The sequence below is a fragment of the Ctenocephalides felis genome, unplaced genomic scaffold (assembly GCF_003426905.1).
Source record: "Ctenocephalides felis isolate EL2017-DRISC unplaced genomic scaffold, ASM342690v1 CF-g0.4_SCAFFOLD_03571, whole genome shotgun sequence".
In the NCBI taxonomy this organism is placed as follows: Eukaryota; Metazoa; Arthropoda; class Insecta; order Siphonaptera; family Pulicidae; genus Ctenocephalides; species Ctenocephalides felis.
In genome coordinates this window covers 46,277,106-46,295,702 of record NW_020539725.1, presented here as the reverse complement: position 1 = coordinate 46,295,702, position 18,597 = coordinate 46,277,106, and the positions used below count along the sequence as shown (strand labels likewise).

General features: G+C 28.8%; 3 protein-coding genes and 1 pseudogene across 4 annotated transcripts in view; all 4 read left to right on the top strand.

The window, feature by feature from the left end:
* Positions 1-9,890, top strand: part of LOC113386975 (alanyl-tRNA editing protein Aarsd1-B) — a 32,838-nt gene extending 22,948 nt beyond the window's left edge. Inside the window, exons 1-6 of one of the 2 annotated variants that reach the window (XM_026624733.1) lie at positions 7,821-7,962; positions 8,055-8,183; positions 8,253-8,412; positions 8,531-8,742; positions 8,936-9,192; positions 9,429-9,890. In XM_026624733.1, the coding sequence (XP_026480518.1) occupies positions 7,924-7,962; positions 8,055-8,183; positions 8,253-8,412; positions 8,531-8,742; positions 8,936-9,192; positions 9,429-9,864 (1,233 nt within the window). In that variant the 5' untranslated portion in view covers positions 7,821-7,923 and the 3' untranslated portion in view covers positions 9,865-9,890. Of the gene's footprint in view, positions 1-7,820; positions 7,963-8,054; positions 8,184-8,252; positions 8,413-8,530; positions 8,743-8,935; positions 9,193-9,428 lie in introns of those variants that run through there. The other variant, XM_026624732.1, reaches the window with a different exon arrangement.
* Positions 1,045-5,374, top strand: LOC113384743 (annotated as a pseudogene).
* Positions 9,891-10,329: 439 nt separating the features above from the next.
* On the top strand, positions 10,330-13,082 carry LOC113384532 (retinol dehydrogenase 12-like). Its single transcript, XM_026622265.1, has 7 exons — positions 10,330-10,569; positions 11,044-11,209; positions 11,481-11,578; positions 12,015-12,171; positions 12,239-12,407; positions 12,549-12,756; positions 12,937-13,082. Exons 1-7 carry the CDS (start codon positions 10,499-10,501, stop codon positions 13,034-13,036), a joined length of 969 nt encoding a protein of 322 aa, XP_026478050.1. The 5' UTR covers positions 10,330-10,498; the 3' UTR covers positions 13,037-13,082.
* Positions 13,083-15,490: 2,408 nt separating this feature from the next.
* Positions 15,491-17,841, top strand: LOC113384533 (methylmalonic aciduria and homocystinuria type D homolog, mitochondrial-like). Its single transcript, XM_026622266.1, has 5 exons — positions 15,491-15,876; positions 15,942-16,105; positions 16,874-17,053; positions 17,130-17,355; positions 17,634-17,841. Exons 1-5 carry the CDS (start codon positions 15,723-15,725, stop codon positions 17,714-17,716), a joined length of 807 nt encoding a protein of 268 aa, XP_026478051.1. The 5' UTR covers positions 15,491-15,722; the 3' UTR covers positions 17,717-17,841.
* Positions 17,842-18,597: the final 756 nt, after the last annotated feature.

Below are 18,597 nucleotides of genomic sequence, written 5' to 3'. Positions count from 1 at the left end.
TAATGTCATTACTCGAATTCTTAATTACGGTGCGTGAAGTTCCAGCAATTTGCATTAAGGCACGATGCCATACACCACTAATTTTCTTAGCGGAGCCCGAGACCTTTCCAACGAATGCAAAATTCGAAATCCGTTCGTGCGTTCTGGAGTTATATCGTCAGGAACGAAAACCCGACTTATTTTTATATATATGTAAAAAGTGATTTTCCACAAGATAGATATCATTATTTTATTTATTTTTATAACGTTATGCAATATTTTCACGTCTATCCTGGTACAAAAATTTTAAGAATATAAAATTTTTACTAAATAATAAGGATTGGCAGAGTTTAATTATATCAACAGTCAATAACAGATTGACTATCTATATATGAAATGAAAAAGTTGCTTTATTCATTTTTTTTATATTTATAAAAATGTTACAATATGTACAAATGAATCAATTTGCATTTGTATACAAATATAATCACTTTAATGGAAATGAATTAGAATAAAAGTAAAAATAGCAACCGTTGAATTGGAATAAAAATTGTGATGGAGGAAAATATGTGTGTTAGTTAAAATTAAATGCACACATGTATGTATATGATTTTTATTTCTATTTACATACCAGCTTTAAATATTGATACATATATATGTATGTATGTATATATACATCTTAATTAATATGTAATATTTTATCGTACTATATGAATTTTAAGCTCGTTCATCATTCGTGCTACGTAGAGTAAATAACTCTATCAAATGACTTATCAATCATTCGTTCAAAAATATTTTTGAAATATGTATATGAAAGCTTCAATATAATCAATTATAGTAACTATTTGTACATACTAGTAGTTATGAAATGCATTATACACAAAATTTAATCATCTCATATCTAAATAAATACCAATAAATACTATTGCTTGAATAAATGTATCCAGTCGTAGGTTTAATCCGGCCAAAGACGAATTAAAATTTATTTTTCCATAATTTAAATTTTGTTATAAATTTCTTTACCAAGTTTAGGTATATCTATTCATAAATTCGTAATAATTATCATTTAGAGATATGCATGCTGACTTGTGTGACGGAGTACCAGGTTTATGTGATGCTATGAAACCCACCAAAGGAATGGAACTCTTGAAATATCTTCGAAAAGTTGAATTTCAAGGTAGTTTTATTAATTCTCGCAAAAGATTTGCATAACAATACATCATAATATAATTCATTTTTCTCTCAGGGCTAACTGGAGATAAATTTCGTTTTGATTCAAATGGAGATGGCCCTGCAAGATATAGCATAATACACTTCAAACAAACTTCTAAAGGAAAATATAACTGGATGAAAGTTGGAGAATATTATGAGGGGCAATTGCGACTTAATGAATCAGGTAGAATAATCAGTTATAATTGATTGGAGGATCATAAATTAAACTTTGTTTAAACTTCTGATACTTTGGTTCATATTAACCCTAAACATTTTTCAACAAGGACCAATGAAAAAACTAGGGCAAAGGTCTAGATTAGACACTATTTGGCTAGGTCTCGCCCGTAGGTAAGCGGTTAAGAGCGACGGGACTTGTTTCAGAGGTCCCGGGTTCGATACTCACTTCGAGCAGCCTGTTGTCAGGCAACAGCGACCACGATTTTCACTTGGTAATATAAATAGCAATATGTTCAAGTGAAAATAGCCCTCACCTGGCATTGCTGCACCATACTTGCCCTATTACAGAGATTGTATAAAAATTATCATAAAGAATGTGACAACTGTTTGGGTTGCCATCTGTAATAAAACAAACGTAGTTTGTAAGATATTAATCACAACAGCTCATAAACCCATAAATTCTGATCGCTGTTCAATAAAATTATAAAAAAAAAACTATTTGGCTATTTCTTTCATTTCATGAATACCTTCAATTCAATATTTTATTTGTAGAAGTGCAGTTTAAATAATCAGCCAAAACCACCAGAATCAGTATGCAGCCTACCATGTGAAATGGTCAGGCAAAAAAAATACGTTGAAGGTGAAAGCTGCTGCTGGCATTGTTTTAATTGCACTCAATATCAGGTACATTGTTATATTTATGTTGATCCAAGGTATAAGTATTAGATTTTAGTGCTTGTTATTGTGTATTTTTTATTGAAGTCCAATTAATAACTATTCGGGTGGTTTGGACCAAGTGCTAAAATTCTTAATGTACTTTAAATCATTTTTCTCTGGATTGATTGATTTGTCCTCTCCAAAAAATGTATTAAATTTGTTTTTCGTGTACTATTAAAACTTCTGTTTTTCAATTACAATTTAAGATTCGTCATCCTTTCGATGAAACGCGTTGCGAGTCCTGTCCTTTGGGTACGTTACCAGATATGGAACGTGTAACTTGTCAGCAATTGCCTGAAGTCTTTCTTAGACCAGAGTCTGGATGGGCAATCGGGGCAATGTCGCTCAGTTCAGCAGGAATTGTAATTACGGCATTTGTTGTAAGCGCTTTTATCCGGCATCATGACACACCAGGTAAACTTTATAGTCTTAAACCAAAATTAAATAATATATAATAAAATAAAACTGTATTTTATAGTTGTCCGGGCTTCGGGAAGAGAATTGAGCTACGTTCTTCTGGCTGGTATACTAATGTGTTACTCTGTGACTTTTGCGTTAGTTCTTAGACCAAACGATATTGTCTGTGGAATCCAAAGGTACAAAGATTTGTTATAAAACTACTTATTGGCTCTATCTGTAATTTTTTATGGCTATTTTTCATTTCAGATTTGGTGCTGGATTTTGTTTCACTGTGGTTTATGCAGCATTGTTAACAAAAACTAACAGAATAGCAAGAATTTTCAAAGCTGGAAAGCATTCTGCAAAACGACCTAGTTTCATTAGTCCAAGATCCCAAATGATTATTTGTTCGGGATTAATAAGTGTGCAGGTGATTACTATAAATACTAAAATATTATAAGCCTACTAATACTGGTTCAATTGAGAAAATCGTCACAAATGAGGAATCATAATAAGTGTTTCAATTACAGATATTAATAAACGGAGTATGATGATAATTTCTCCAGCTCGAGCCATGCTTATTATCAACGAGAGAAGACAATTTGCTAGTTTGTGATAGTTATATGAGGCTTCATACATGATGCATTTAGTTATCCAATAGTACTAATAGTTGTTTGTACAGTCTATGCAGTTCTTACCAGGAAAATTCCAGAAGCGTTCAATGAATCCAAATACATAGGTAAAACGATGATAATATTTAACCTTTTCTCAATTTGCGAGTGGAAAGGGTTAAAATTGATATTTTAATTTTTCATCTAATCAATTTCGTGATGCCTAAATTTGTCGTTTATAAATTTTTATACTAGAGCAACTATCATTTAAGGGGGTTGTTCGTTTTTCTGTTACAAAAAATGCAAGGTATTTGTTTATGTTTTTCTCGAAATTTATTTATCATAGAGACATGCGGTTTTTTCTAAACAAAAATTACAAAATCATAGAATATTAAGAATTTTTTTTTGCCGTCATTTTTTAACCGGGGGCGCCAAAGTGGGTATTGCAAAATCGCAAGACAAAAAAATGGCAGCTATTTAAAAAAAAGTGTCAAAAAGGGCCTTTTTTGGGACGAGAAGCTTCGCAAATTTTTTTTGCGTAATATTATGAAGTTGTTTGAGGTAGGGGGACTAGGTATTGCAGTGGTGAACAAATTTTAAAAAAATGCAAGTCCATCCGACTTGTAATTTTTTTTTTAAATTTGTGGCACCGCATTGAAAAAAGTCATTTTGAGAAAAACGTATTTAAAGTTTTTAATATAATGTACTAAATACACCATTTAATTTAATGTACTAAATACATCATGGTGTTCAAAGATGCTGACACATTAAAAAGGTCATGTGCATGAAGAATTATAATGAAAAAGAGAGCAGCTGGCATACAATAGCTCGCGGAGCGATGAAAAAAACGGTTTCAGAGGATCATACATATAGAGATATATATATCTATAACTTCGTCAAAACAATAGATATTGAGATGATTTTTTTTTAAATAATTCTATTTTAGCTTTCATAATATCAAAAAATCTCAAAATTGAAAAAAAAAAACCGAACAACCCCCTTAACAAGTCGAAGGAACATTGATACGTCCTTAATATGACTAATATGTTTCATAGTTTTATTTTTTTTTATATTTTAGGTTTCACTATGTACACAACATGTATAATATGGTTGGCGTTTGTACCATTATATTTTGGAGTAGGAAACCATGTGCCCCTAAGAATCACGAGCATGTCAGTTACCATATCATTATCAGCAAGTGTCACGGTTGCTTGTTTATTTTCTCCAAAGGTAATCCAATAAAATATTTTCATAGTTTTATTATAAAACATTAATTTCATATATCTATACATCTGTCTGTTATGTTCTGGATCATATATTGTTCAGGTTCTTTCATAAATTACTCATTTTGGGTTCTCCCATGAAAATTCAAAATCTGCTTTATTTTTTAAAAATGTCACTCACAAAGATCATATTATATTTCAGTTGTATATAATTCTAATACATCCCGAGAGAAACGTTCGTCAATCTATGATGCCATCACGCAGCGTTCTCAAATCTACAAATGCGACGCACGGTTCAGGAAGTGCTGTTGCTACTGTAGCCTCACATGGATTGAGAACAGCTGGTGGAATTAGTGGCGACAGAGAAAAAATCGCAATTCGTGCAGAGGATAATGATGCACGTAAGTTTTTCAGGAAAAATTATCATTTGCTGTTCAAAAATGATTTTTATGGAACTTTTTTTGACGATATATATCATGGTCTTATAGAACTTACTGAAATATTACGAAAATTTATCAAAGTTTGAGAAAATGAGTAGTTAAAATTGAAATTAGACGATTTACAACGATAGAGAATTTTGTCTTAATGAACTTACTGAACCATTAGTCTTACGGAAACTGGTTCAATTATAAAAATGATTAATTTGTGAAAATTTGCTTTTAGAGAATACTCCGAGTTAACGTGTTCGTTCGTTTTCAATTATATGTAATAAATCCACTCGAAATACTTTTGTTCACTCATAAATTAATTTATTTTTTATTGATTAAGTCGATTATTCGGGAAGTTCATGTAACTTGCCTCAAGGCAAACTACCAATACCAACTTGTTTTTTTATAATTTTCAGGTAAAGAATTATATAAATTGACGGATAGTTCTACTCAAACAACGTTTCTAACTAGCAGCACAGAAAAACTCACCAACAAACAAATTAATCGCAAATCCTGTAATAAAAAAGAACTTATTTTAAATCCAGAAAACTTACAGGATAGCACATGTCTTGTAAATAACAATAAATCCTCTCACGAAAAACAAGGCACAAACAAGGCGGAATTTTAATACAGGAGCTTCCATTATAGCAAAAAGATTTGGAAAAATCAGTAGATACTGAAAATAGTTCTGAAAATAGCGCCAATGGTAATGGAAAGACAAAAAGAGTTGCTATAGTTGTTTAGATAAATTATTGTGATCTCGGTGCGATAGAACATTCATTGCAAATGTTTTAATCAAATTTTACCAAAGGTAAGGAGAAGGAGATTTTAATTATCAAATATCATTTTAACAGGTAAATCATGAAAGACAACAATTATATTAATATAAGCATAAACCACTACATAGAACATAAAGTTTTTCATTTATTTTAATTTCATCATGATTCTTATAGGAAACAATTTTTTTTCCCCACTTCTGCTCCAGTAAGTTTGACTAATCTAGTATCAATTATTAACGACTCTTTCATTATTTATAAATGTACAAAATGTGATTTAAAAATATTATATAAATATTGCTCTATTTAAATAGGTGATATATTTATTAAAAGTGTATGATAAATAATATATGTAAAATATAGATTAATATATTTTTTATGTTCTTATACTTAATTATAATACTGCCATAAATTTTAATTTTTATTTACAATATTTAGTTATTATATACTAACTGAAAAAATAGTAATTATTTTTATTTGTGTTGGATATCCATATTATTCAGTTAATATAATTTCATATTATATTAATATAGAATGTTTTCTGCATTTGTTAAATTACAATTTTTGATAATTCAAAAAAAACAAGCAAACTTTATGTTGTATTTGATTTGTAAATTTAAATTTTGGTGTCTTTAACAAATAGAGATACTTATTTTTTTTATAGAAACAGAGTTTGTAATAATTTTAAGTATCAGTGCATTTATTTTTAATTGCTCTTGACCACTTGAGCAAAATCTAGTATATAGTATTTCTATTGAGAAAACACTTTATATTAAAAAATCCAATTATTTAGACATCAGTTTTCATAAAAAACTTTTAAGAATTCAGAGGTTTTGTAAATATAAAAAGATCGTATTTTAAGAACAATGTAGAAATATGAATTTTCAAATTTTGGCATAATGCTGAAGGTTAGTCTCAACATGAATAAATAGTGTATATAATAAAAACGGTTCATTCATTGTATATTTAATCTATTCTTATAAGTATATAAAATGACATTTTATATCGTTAATACTATTAAGTAGTATTGAAGACCATGCTTTTTTTACAAAATGTACCAAAGTTAGCCATCGTGCTAAAAGATTTAAATGCATAGTGCAAACCACATTTAATGTACAGATAATAATATTTAGATGCATACTGAATGTAAGTAGATTACATAAATGTTTTTAAATAATGTAAATATTGTTATTAAAAAATATGTAATTTTACGATAACATTTGGAATTACTTAAGAATTGTTCAATCTTTGAGTCCATGATTGCACAATTCAGAAAATAATTTTTTAACTGTTCCATGTATTTTTTAAATGTTTTAATAAAGGATAAAATATCGTATTCCATAATCTTAACTATTTTATTTCTTTAAGTCAAAATACCACTTCAACTAGTTACCGATTTATTAACTTCCCGTAGGGTAAGTTATAGTAATCGCAAAAAAATCGAAAATGAAAATTTTTATATATCTTTACGTTTCAAAGGTTTCTGAACATTTTGCCATACCTTAGAAAAAATGGATGTATGTGTGTGTGTGTGGTGTGTGTGTGTGCGGATACAAATTTCCGTCGACGATTTCAGGAACATGGATCAACCGATTTGAATAATTTAAAAAACATTCGATTCGTATTGATAAGGTAACGTGCTGATTAGTTTTTGGCGAAGGCAGGTCTAGCCGTTCCGAAGTTAAGGGGCAAACAGTGCCAAAAACGGTAACTCAGTTTTTAAGAGAACGGAGCATCCTATATTAATAATTCAAAAATATTTTACTTGTATTGGCAAGATGAAGAATTGATTAAATTCTTGGGAAGGCAGGTTCAGCGGTTATGGACTCTCAATAAAACTAAATTAAAAAAATGTCATTTGGCGCTCAAAAATGTTTATTGGACCTATGTACATCAAATTATCAGATGTTTTATAGAGATTTTTATAATGTGTACACATTTTGTGTAATTTTTTTGGGGTTTCGTACAAAGATTTTTTATTACGGTCCGGAAAGTACCAGCAATTTGCCCTAAGGCACGATGCCATGAACCCGACTAGTTTAATATTTGTATTAAAAGAATTACCAAAGTTTATGCAACTTTCCTTAAGGCGAAATATAACTTACACCTAGTAAGAATCAGATTTGTTCATATTGATTTGAAATTGGCGCTTTTTCTTGTAAGCACGTTTTGAATATGAAATTAGAGTTGTGGCAAACCTGCAACCGGCATTTACCGATGACACGGATGACACAATCGACAGTGACAGCTATGGCTGTCAAAATGTCATAATGGTCATAATCAGTTAAAGAAGTGGTTTGGATATCGAGATAATCTTTCACATCTAAAAATATATTGTGAAATACTATATTATATACATTGACAAAATTGAAAAATCTAATAACTAAATTAAATCTTAAAAATGGTGTTCAAGTGTCAAGAAGATAGTTTCTTGCAAGAAGTAATTATTTTGCATTATAAAGTTTCTTACATTATTCAAACGTTTAATTTACAATTTTAACTATGCTATTATATTTTATTATTATATTGTAGTTCACATCCAAAGTATTATCGTGTGAAAAGTCTGTTGCTACTCTAGTAATCGATGGCAATAAACAGAAAATTGAAGGTTACGATGTTATCATGGAAGATACAATCCTGTTTCCCGAAGGAGGTGGACAGGTAGTTTTAATTAAACCAATAATAAAATATCATTTCTTATGATATATTTAAGTGTCTTACTTATCAAAGCCTTATGACACTGGTTTCATAAATGATGTAGAAGTATTACAAGTTGTGAGAAAGGGAAGCAAAGCAATACATTTTGTTAAAACACCTGTAGAAGTCAACTCCAATGCACTCCAGAAAGTTAATTGGGAGCGAAGACTTGATCATATGCAACAGCATTCAGGTAAATAAGGAACAAAAGATTTTATGTAAACATTGATTTACTGAATTTAAAATTCTTTATAATATTGTTTCAGTTTGTGGTTTAAAAATTTAAAATAATTTTGTTTCTTTCAATATAGGACAACATTTACTATCAGCTGTCTTAGAAACCAAATTTGGGTATAGTACTCTAGCTTGGTGGCTCGGGGAGAATGTTGCATATATTGAGTTAGATACAAAACAAGTGACTGAAGATCAAAAAAATGAAGTGGAAGCAATTTTAAATAAATATATACGTGAAAATTTAGCAGTAAAAGTTTTAGTTTATGAGAAAGATGATCCTAGAATAAATGTAAGATAATAGAAGCAATAACCAGAATAGTAGTTATGGTCAGAATTATAAAAAACAAATTTCTCTGTTCACTAATTATTTATTCATTTGATAATAGCGATATACAAAATTATTTATTGAACTAAATAAATTATATATTTTTTTAAAAATTAATCACTTATAACATTTGTAGATAGCTATTTGTGTTTTATAGGATGCTACAAGAAATGGGAAAACATTGCCAGCAGATCATGAAGGAGCAGTCCGTTTGATTGAAATTGCTGGTGTTGATCTAAATCCTTGTTGTGGAACACACGTTTCTGCATTAGGACAATTGCAAGCTATAAAATTATTAGGAGCTGAGAAAGGCAAACAAGGCCGCGTAAATTTAAATTTCTTAGTTGGAGGAAGAGTTTTAAAATACTTACAAAACTGTTTAGAAAGAGAAAATTCAATGACTGAGATTTTAAAGTAAGTATTAATTATTAGGTAATAGAATTTAAACTGTGATGTAATGAGAATCATTTATTTGTCTCTGTTTTTAAAGATAGTTGTAAAAAAGTTTTTTAAATCACTTATTTCATTACAAATTCCATGTATCATGTATTATATAATACTTTAGGAAAGTATATTCTATTATAATACTGTTCAAGCTTAAGCACAATGAAGAAAACTTTATGATTTTTATATATTTTTGCATTTTCTAGAGGTGGACCAAGAAGTCATCCAGATCTTGCTCAGAAATTGCTGACATCACAAAAAACTGCTTCTAAAAATTTAAATGCATGTTTGAAGTACATAGCCAAATTAGAAGCTGAGAAATTACTTGCTGCAACACCAAGGCCTAAATATTATTCTTTGCATAATTCTGAAGCTGCCGATTTTCCTGATTTCATGAACTGTTTTATTAAAGAAGTGAATTCAACAGATATTTTATTACTTTTAACAGTCGGTTGTGATAAAGGTGCAGGCAATATGGTTCTTTTCGGTCCAGAAGAGTTAGTAATGGAACTTGGGCCTAAGATATGTGAACTTTTAAATGGGAAAGGAGCTGGTAAAGGTAACAAATATCAGGCGAAAGTTAATAATTTGAAAAATAGACAGACATGTTTAAATCTAATTGCATCTAAATTTGAAGTATAGATTCAGAATATTATTTGTATTTTGTTGGGAAAATATAGGAATTAGTGCAAAAAGTAAATTTTTATTATTTAATTACTTAAATTCTGTAGTTTTTTTTCCAGAAGCAATCGTTTCGACAACACAAGCAGAAAGTTTTTTGAATTTTTCAAATCCGATCCTTATTTCTCTCAAAAACTACCATTTTTTTATTCTGAACATTTTGGCATACCTTAAAAAAATTGATGTATGTGTATGTGTGTGTGTGTGTTGTATGTATGTGTATGTGTGTGTGCGGATACAAATTTTCGTCGACGATTTCGGGAACACCGATTTGAATAATTCAAAAAACATTCGTACCGGTTAAGAACTCGAACATAACCTCAAATTTTTACTATTACGAACATGTTCAACCACAATTAAACATGACCTGTAAAACAGAATATTTTAATATAAAACATAGATAAAAAAGTAGAAACTGCATAAAATTGTCGTGACTATTTATTTATCTACAATACATAAACGAAGTAAAATAATACTTATTGATAAATCATAATTAATACAACTGTCAAACAGATCCAATTGACAAATGATGTAACATAACACTTTAGGAAAAGAAGGAACATTTTTATAAGAAATAAAATTCTTAAGAATCAAAATGAAGTTTCCTAAACCTGTTTATTACCTTAGTGCAATTGGCACAGCAGCAGGAATATCCTTTTGTGTTAAGTAAGTAATTATAACCGATTTTAACCTGATTGTTTCAGATTTTAAAAACTCATAGCTTATTATTCATTTAATACTGGAGTAAAGAAACGTGCATTTAATTTATAAGTTATCAGTAAATTTAGACTTATCATTCTGCCTGCACACTTGTTGATGTATTATTGTTTTTCATCGTGTTCAAATTTCATATAAGTTCTTACAAATATATTAACAAAGTCTGAAGTTTCATAAAACTGTCAACAGTCAAGTCAAGTTTAATATTGAAAATACTATGGATCGATCAATTCTTTTGAAAGCCCATTAATCGAAAAATAAGTACTGTAATGTAATGTAAAATAATGTACTGTTGTCCTTTTCATGTTTAATTGATTATGACTCATTTTCTTTGATGCACTGAAGAAAGTCATTGCCATTTATGCATGCAAAGAGTCACACATAAATGAATTTGTCTTAATACTTTATCAAAATATTTCTAAGGGACTATATGAGCGGTGGAACATTTGAATCAGATATTAGAGCAGATGGAAAAGTAATTGTAGTTACAGGAGCTAATACAGGAATTGGTAAGGAAACTGCAAGAGAACTAGCTAAACGTGGAGCTCATGTGTATATGGCTTGTCGAGACATGGAACGTTGTGAAAAGGTAATAACCGTAGATTGTGATGTATAATGAAAGAATAATTTCATTCATCTTTATTCATTTTCAACAAAGTTCTTTTGGTACAGTTTTAATACAAATATTATTTAAAATAAGGTTGGAATTAAGCAAGCAATTTAACATTAAGTAATCAAAACATTTCCTGAATTTTCAATTAACTTTATATAAGAATATATTTAGAGATCCTATTGTATTAAATTATTATTTTTGTTTATTTTATCAGCTTAATTAATATTGTTATTTTTAATATTTACAGGCTAGAGAAGAGATTGTATTGGAGACTAAAAATAAATATGTCTATTGCAGAAAATGTGATCTTTCTTCATTGAACTCTGTTCGAGAGTTTTCTAAAGTGTGAGTTATTTTATATATTGATCATAGTACCAATAGTATTGGTCCATAATTTTACAAAATCTTTTTTTTATCTTATAATTATATTCATAAATAAGCTTAGAAAGCAATTCAGATTCAATTTTGAATGATATCTTTCTCAAAAACTAGTTTTAACAAAAATCATTAAGAAATATTGGTATAGTATTAAATATGATTAATGAATAATTTTTTATAGATCTATTCTATATCGAGATTATGTCTGGGTAATTGCTTTAATCCTATTCTTTTCATAAACTATGATGTGTCAATATCTATTTTCACATAAAAATATTGTTAAAAAATATGTTTGCAATTGAAAATGTCCCATTAGTGCATGAGATATAAAATAGCAAGGAGAAAATTTTCACAGCAGTTTTCTGAATCAAACTCGAGTGTAATACATAAGGTTTTGTTTTAGTATGCATAATGAACGGAAGCATATAGATGTATTAATCAATAATGCTGGTGTCATGAGATGTCCATTATCAAGAACTTCTGAAGGCTTTGAAATGCAGCTAGGTGTGAATCATCTTGGACATTTTTTGCTCACAAATCTACTTTTAGATATGCTGAAGGTATATTTTTTATTTTTATTCTTTTTATTAACTTGTTATATTATTATTTTCAAAATTGCGCATTTAGGCATCACCATCTGCTAGAATTGTTCATGTTTCAAGTTTAGCTCATACAAGAGGCAAAATAAACATTGAAGATTTAAACAGTGATCATTCCTATGACCCTGGTGCAGCATATAATCAGAGCAAATTAGCAAATATCATGTTCTCAAATGAACTTGCAAAAAGATTAGAAGGTAGTAAATTTGATTTATAACTCGATTTGTATTTCACCAAGTACAAATTATTCTCAATTCCTCACCAGACATTTGTTTATTATTCACTATATTATAGATTGGGTAATATTTTTTTTTCTGACTAACAAAATTTGTTCTAAGGTACAAATGTAACTTCCAATGCTTTACATCCTGGTGTTGTTGATACTGAACTGGTGCGACACATGCCTATTTTTACCTCAAGTGTTTCAAAACATATTTTGAAATTTTTGTTATGGCCTTTTGTTAAAACACCTATTAGTGGGGCACAAACATCTCTTCATGTGGCTTTGCATCCAGATTTAGAAGGAGTGAATGGAAAATATTTCAGGTATCTTTGAAAATTTATTTTGATTATATTTAGATATACACTTATCCTCCGTTGTACACAGTACTTGTTTTAAACTTTTTGATCTTACACAGTTTGATTTTATTTTACCAAAATCCATGCAAAAATATTACATTTACATATATATATTACATTTAACAAATTAAGTAATTTTTGTTTTAGTGATTGCAAAGAGAAACAAGTGGCTGTTCAAGCAACCGATTCAAAAACAGCTTCTTGGCTGTGGGCTGTTAGTGAAAAATGGACTGGTTTAATTAATTAACTATATTGTAAGAGTTGACTTTTATTAGACTTGTTATTAAATAATATAAAGCATAATATATTTTTTATTCTGAAATTTTCTGTTTTGCAGATTACCTTACTTTTGTTGACATACTCATTTTGTTTCAAAATTTTCAGAAAAATTGTTTGTAAAATTTTTAAAAAAAAATCTTTTCAGGTTTTGAAAAATAAAGTCTCTTTTCAAAAAAAGATATTTAAAAAAATTGAGAATAAAGGATTTTGCCATAAATAATTGACCCCACCCTGGTATTTATTTAATTTATTTGCCATTTTATAGGTTTTTAAAAAAATAAAAAAAAAACGATATACCAATTTTCAATTTTGTACCTCATCTCATGCAAAAGTTGCCCCTTCTTTTAAACTCGCTTTTTGGCTAAGAAAAGAAATAAAATAAGATAAAATAATTTTTCAATTGATGTTTTTGGGTAGTGCGTTTAGTTGGACTGCTTTCTAATTAGCATTATTTGAAAGATAAAATTGCCATCAGACTAACCAACTCACTGAAAGGTAAGTTTTTAAGATTTATTCTTGCACTAATAATGAAGTTTATAATAAATAATTTGACATAATTTTTTTTAAGCAGTTTTTCTCTTGAAAGTAGTTATAAAATGTTTCAAGGGTTTACTAAACGCAAGTATAGCTATGAATCGAATAAGCAGGGTAAAACATTAAGAAAGAAATTACAAGCTGAAATATTTGCTGATCTTCTTGATTGATATTAAACAATAGTGCTCATAATTATTTATTAAGTCAGCTAAGAGAAGATACTAGAATTTTAAATGGAAGGAAATTCATGCTTAATGATAAAATTTTAGTCAGTGCAAAGGGTAGTTTAGGTTTGGCTATGTCCCACAAAAAGTTTGTGAGTTGCGATAGTTACATTTTGATAATACAAGAAATGTTATTATCTTATGAAAGTTCGTGTGTTTGAAATTGTTGCAAAAATAGTATACGATTTATGTTGAACTAATGAATGTATTAAACTATTTATTTATTTATTTAAATTATACAATGTGTTTAAGGAAAATTAGGAAAAAATAAAAAGGCTAGAGCTATTAGGGGAAATTAGAAAGAAATAATGAAATATTTGTTTAAATGTAATATAATTATATAAACAGTTGGGTATTTATAATATGTATTATTGGTGTTTAAAAAGCTCAATTTTCGTGTGAAAGTAGCGTACGTATTTATCAACTTTGCTTTTTTTATGTTCTTCTTAGTGCGTTCTAATTGTTAAGTACATTTTTGTAGCAAAGTTGATAAGATCATGATAAGAGCTGGAGAATTTATTAGAAATGACTTGATCTATAACTAGCTGTAAGTGGATTTCTGTCTTAAGGCAATTAGGGCATCGTGCCTTAAGGCAAATTGCTGGTACTTCCCATACCGCAATTCAAAATTCGAGTAATTAAAAATAATCAATAAAAGTTGATCAATGATTTGAAACTTTTAATAGAATTTCGAACCATATTAAATCATTCTATCTTAAATAATTTATTTTGAAATATTTTGGAGATTCCGAACCTTTTTTAAAGCAATCGGACTGCTTTAACTACATAAAGATATGAAATATCAAATAAGCGCGTACGCGCTGCGTCGCCGTCTAACGCGTAAACATTGGTACCGAACCTATAGGAATGTAAACAAAATTTATACTTATTGTTAAAACCTATATAAAATATCTGATAATTTGATGTGCATATGTCTAATGTTTATTTTTGACCGCCAAATGGCTCATTTTTTTTACTTTTTCCTTCATATCTCCAAAGTCGTTGGACCTGCCTTTGGAAAAATTTGAACAGTACTTCATTTAGTCAATACAAATACAATGTTTTTTGAATTATTCAAATCGGACGCTCCGTTCTCTTAAAAACTGAGTTACCGTTTTCGGCATTTTTTGCCCCGTATCTTCGGAATGGCTAGACCTGCCTTTGCTAAAAACTAATCAGCACGTCTTCTCATCAATACGAATCGAATGTTTTTTGAATTATTCAAATCGGTTGATCCGTATTCCCGAAATCGTCGACGAAAAATTGTATCCGAACACACACACATAATCCATTTTTTCTAAGGTATGACAAAATGTTCAGAAGGTTTTGAAACGTAAAGATCTATAAAAAATTTCATTTTCGATTTTTTTGCGATTACTATAAACTTGCCCTACGGGAAGTTAAAAATGTGCAAGCTTAGTAATCCATGTAATATAAGGTCTATGATAACAATAAAAACACTTGAAGTTTGAGTAAATCGGTCACGAGCGCCCTGTCTATAACTACGTTCACGTATCGCTTTTACTCATAAATTAAAGTATTTGTTAATATACCTTATATTTGAATTAATCTATTTAAAATTAACAATGAATTAAATTTCAAAAGTAATTTATGAACACAAAATTTTAAATCTAACCTAAGTTACTAAGAAAGTAGAAGGGAAATTGCAATTCGTTTGATACATTCAAATTTGACGTTTAATGCAATCTCAGCATGCATATTTCATCTTGATAGTCTGAAACATAAATTAGGTTTTATCATTTTAATAACTTCTGGAATTATTTTTTTTTTCTTTTTGAAATATTTTGTCATTGCTGGCCAACACTAATGACGTTAATAAATTGAATTAAATCAACAACAAAACTTTGAGAGCCAGTGTCAAAGTCAAAAATAAATATGTTACTGTCGAGACCTGAATTTTGTATGTTTTTAAAGCAATGTTGCCGACAAAATTATAATAATGGCCTAAAAAGAGCATATTCTCGGCGTAGTGATTCAAAAACCACCAGTGCAAGTTATAAAACTGTCAAATCGACAAATCTTGTGAATGGTAATAATTTTTAATGGACCTTGGAGTATAGTGCTTATTAATCTTAACTTTATTGTATCTATTAGATGGGTCAAATACAGAATTACATGAAGATCCTAATTGGGAACTGCTTGCCCCTAGAGGGTACAGATTTTTACTGCCAGGGTCCATTGGAGCTGCTTGTCAAGGAGTCTCGACAACTTGGGCTCCTGAAGGCGCTCTTAGAAAATTAGTGAATGTAGATCAAAGTGTAAGTAATATTAACGTCAACAAAGTCATACTTTTGAATATAGATCCATGGCATTGTTAAATTTTATCAGGTAAAGTTTATCAGTTTATGAATTGCATCATCCATTGGTTAGGCCCATATTAGCCCATTCGAGTTTTGGTTCTTGAGAGATATATTATTTTTTGACTTAACTTTTATAGCATATGTTCAAGTAATTTTGTTTCCAGACTTTAGTATGCTATTTAATTGATTATAACTTGTTATTAATTGCATCGATTGAAAAACATCATGCGTGTGAGAATTCATTTCCTAGAGCATTTACATTGTTACAGTTTTGGAATTGTTAGATTAGCAGGTTTCTGCAATATTAAATTAAATTAAGTTCACAATTTTTAAAATTAACAAACCAATTCGAAATGCAAATACTATAAGGAATGCTTGATAATTTTAGGCCTGTATATCAAGTGATTTGTATAATTTTTTAAGAAATTGAACACCTTTTTTTGAATTCGAAGCAGCGTCAAGACAAAAACAACTCATAAGGGGCCGTTCAAGTATTAAGTAAGCACTATAGGGGGGCGGAGGGTTATTGATTTGCTTATTTTGTGACATTTTGGTGACAGCTTTGCTTACTTTTGCTGAAAAAGGGGGATGGGGGGGTTAATAATTGTACTAAATCTGCTTACGTAATACTTGAACGATCCCTAATCAACAAATACAAGATATAACTATTGTTACACTTTTCAAAATCCAAATTGAAATGTGTTCCAATAAATGCCTATATTTCAGAGTGCTGAAAAATTGAACATTACTACCTCACAATGTCCTGTTCTGCTGCAAAAGAGTCTTCTAGAAATGTTTCCGCATAGTGCAATTAACAAGTGCACTGCCTTTACAGTAGCTACTTTGCATAAAAATATACCACATGATGATATATGTGAATTAGATTCGGAAAAGATAGCAATGATGGTAAATTAGCAATATGTGCAACATTTATTACTATTTTATTGAATTTATATTTCATATATTACTAAATGTGTTTTAGTTTGTATATGCAGCACAAGAACTATGTACGAGACTAATTTTATCAGGATATTGGGCCGATTTTATAAATCCTTTCAGTGGAAGGCCATTCAATGGCCCGGTATCTAATAATAATAAGGTTTATGATCCAGAAGAACAATTTCTTTGTCTTGGTTTCAGTATAGATAGTAAAGATAAACTCTGTACTATCATCAAAGGAGAACATGAGGGTCAAAAGTTCTTTAAAGGTAATTTCATATTATTATGATAAAATAAATATGGTATATTAATGGCTTAACTTAATTCATTAAAATTTCTATGATTCTTCAACAAAAAACTGCAAATACTTCTTATGCAGATTGATTTGGAATTAAAATAAATTTATTAACTTAAAAAATTAAGTTAAACAATACAAATCCTCTTACATCTTGATTTTAATTTCTCAAAAATATCTTTCTTGAATACATATCAAAAGTTTCATTTATTTTCAGTGTATTGTTTAATTTACTTAATCTTCTGTTTATAGGCAATATATTCTCGGATGCCCCTTCACATCTTGAAACATTTTTGGACATAGTAAAAAGTTATGAACTAGAAAATTTCAAATGAAAATATTTCTAATCCCCGAAGTACTATATATTTGTGATATCAGATAATTATTTATATAAATATGATATTGTTTCAAATAAAATGTTCATATTGTTAAGAAATTATTGTTCTTTAAAATGTTTTGTGGCAAGTTATGGAAAAAATTCAATAAAAATATAATTTAGTGAAATGTGACCTATCTATTTTAAAGTATACTTTTCTAAAAATAACTCATTTGTTAATATAAGGCAGTATACAAATATTAGGCTAATTAAAAAAAAATAATTTGATCTAGTTTTTATGAGTTTAAAGAATAAATTCATTATTTATACAAATTTATAACAAAAATTCTGTTTATCTTTTACTAGAAAGTGATTCAATTCATATTTCCAAACAAATGTGTTCAAATTCAATATGAACAAAATATTTGTCAATATTATTAAACTATTTTTACACTAGTAAATAAGCACTTTGGCAAAGAATCAAACAGATGCTAAATCTATACACATACAAATTTAGTTCTAAAACATTTATAGAAGAAACCAGATCCGTGAATGAAAATGTTTAGAATTTATATTTTATTTATAAACATTTCGTTTGTAATTTGTTTATTTACTATTGAGTGTTTTTTATTATTTTTTTAATTCTTGGTCGGCGTTTTCAGGTTTGAGTATCAAAGCTGTTTTTTAACTTTTCTAATCACAGTCGACGTTAAGAGTAATTTATATTAAGAAGTTTAAATTCATAATAAAATAAAATCTTTAATATAATAATTTTTGTCACTATGTATTTAATCATTGTTCTGATTATTTGATACTAAACGGTCTCCTAGAGGAAATATTTAATGACGGGTATATAAAATCTACTGTTACCTGAAACGACAAAAGATTTATAAAGTTTTC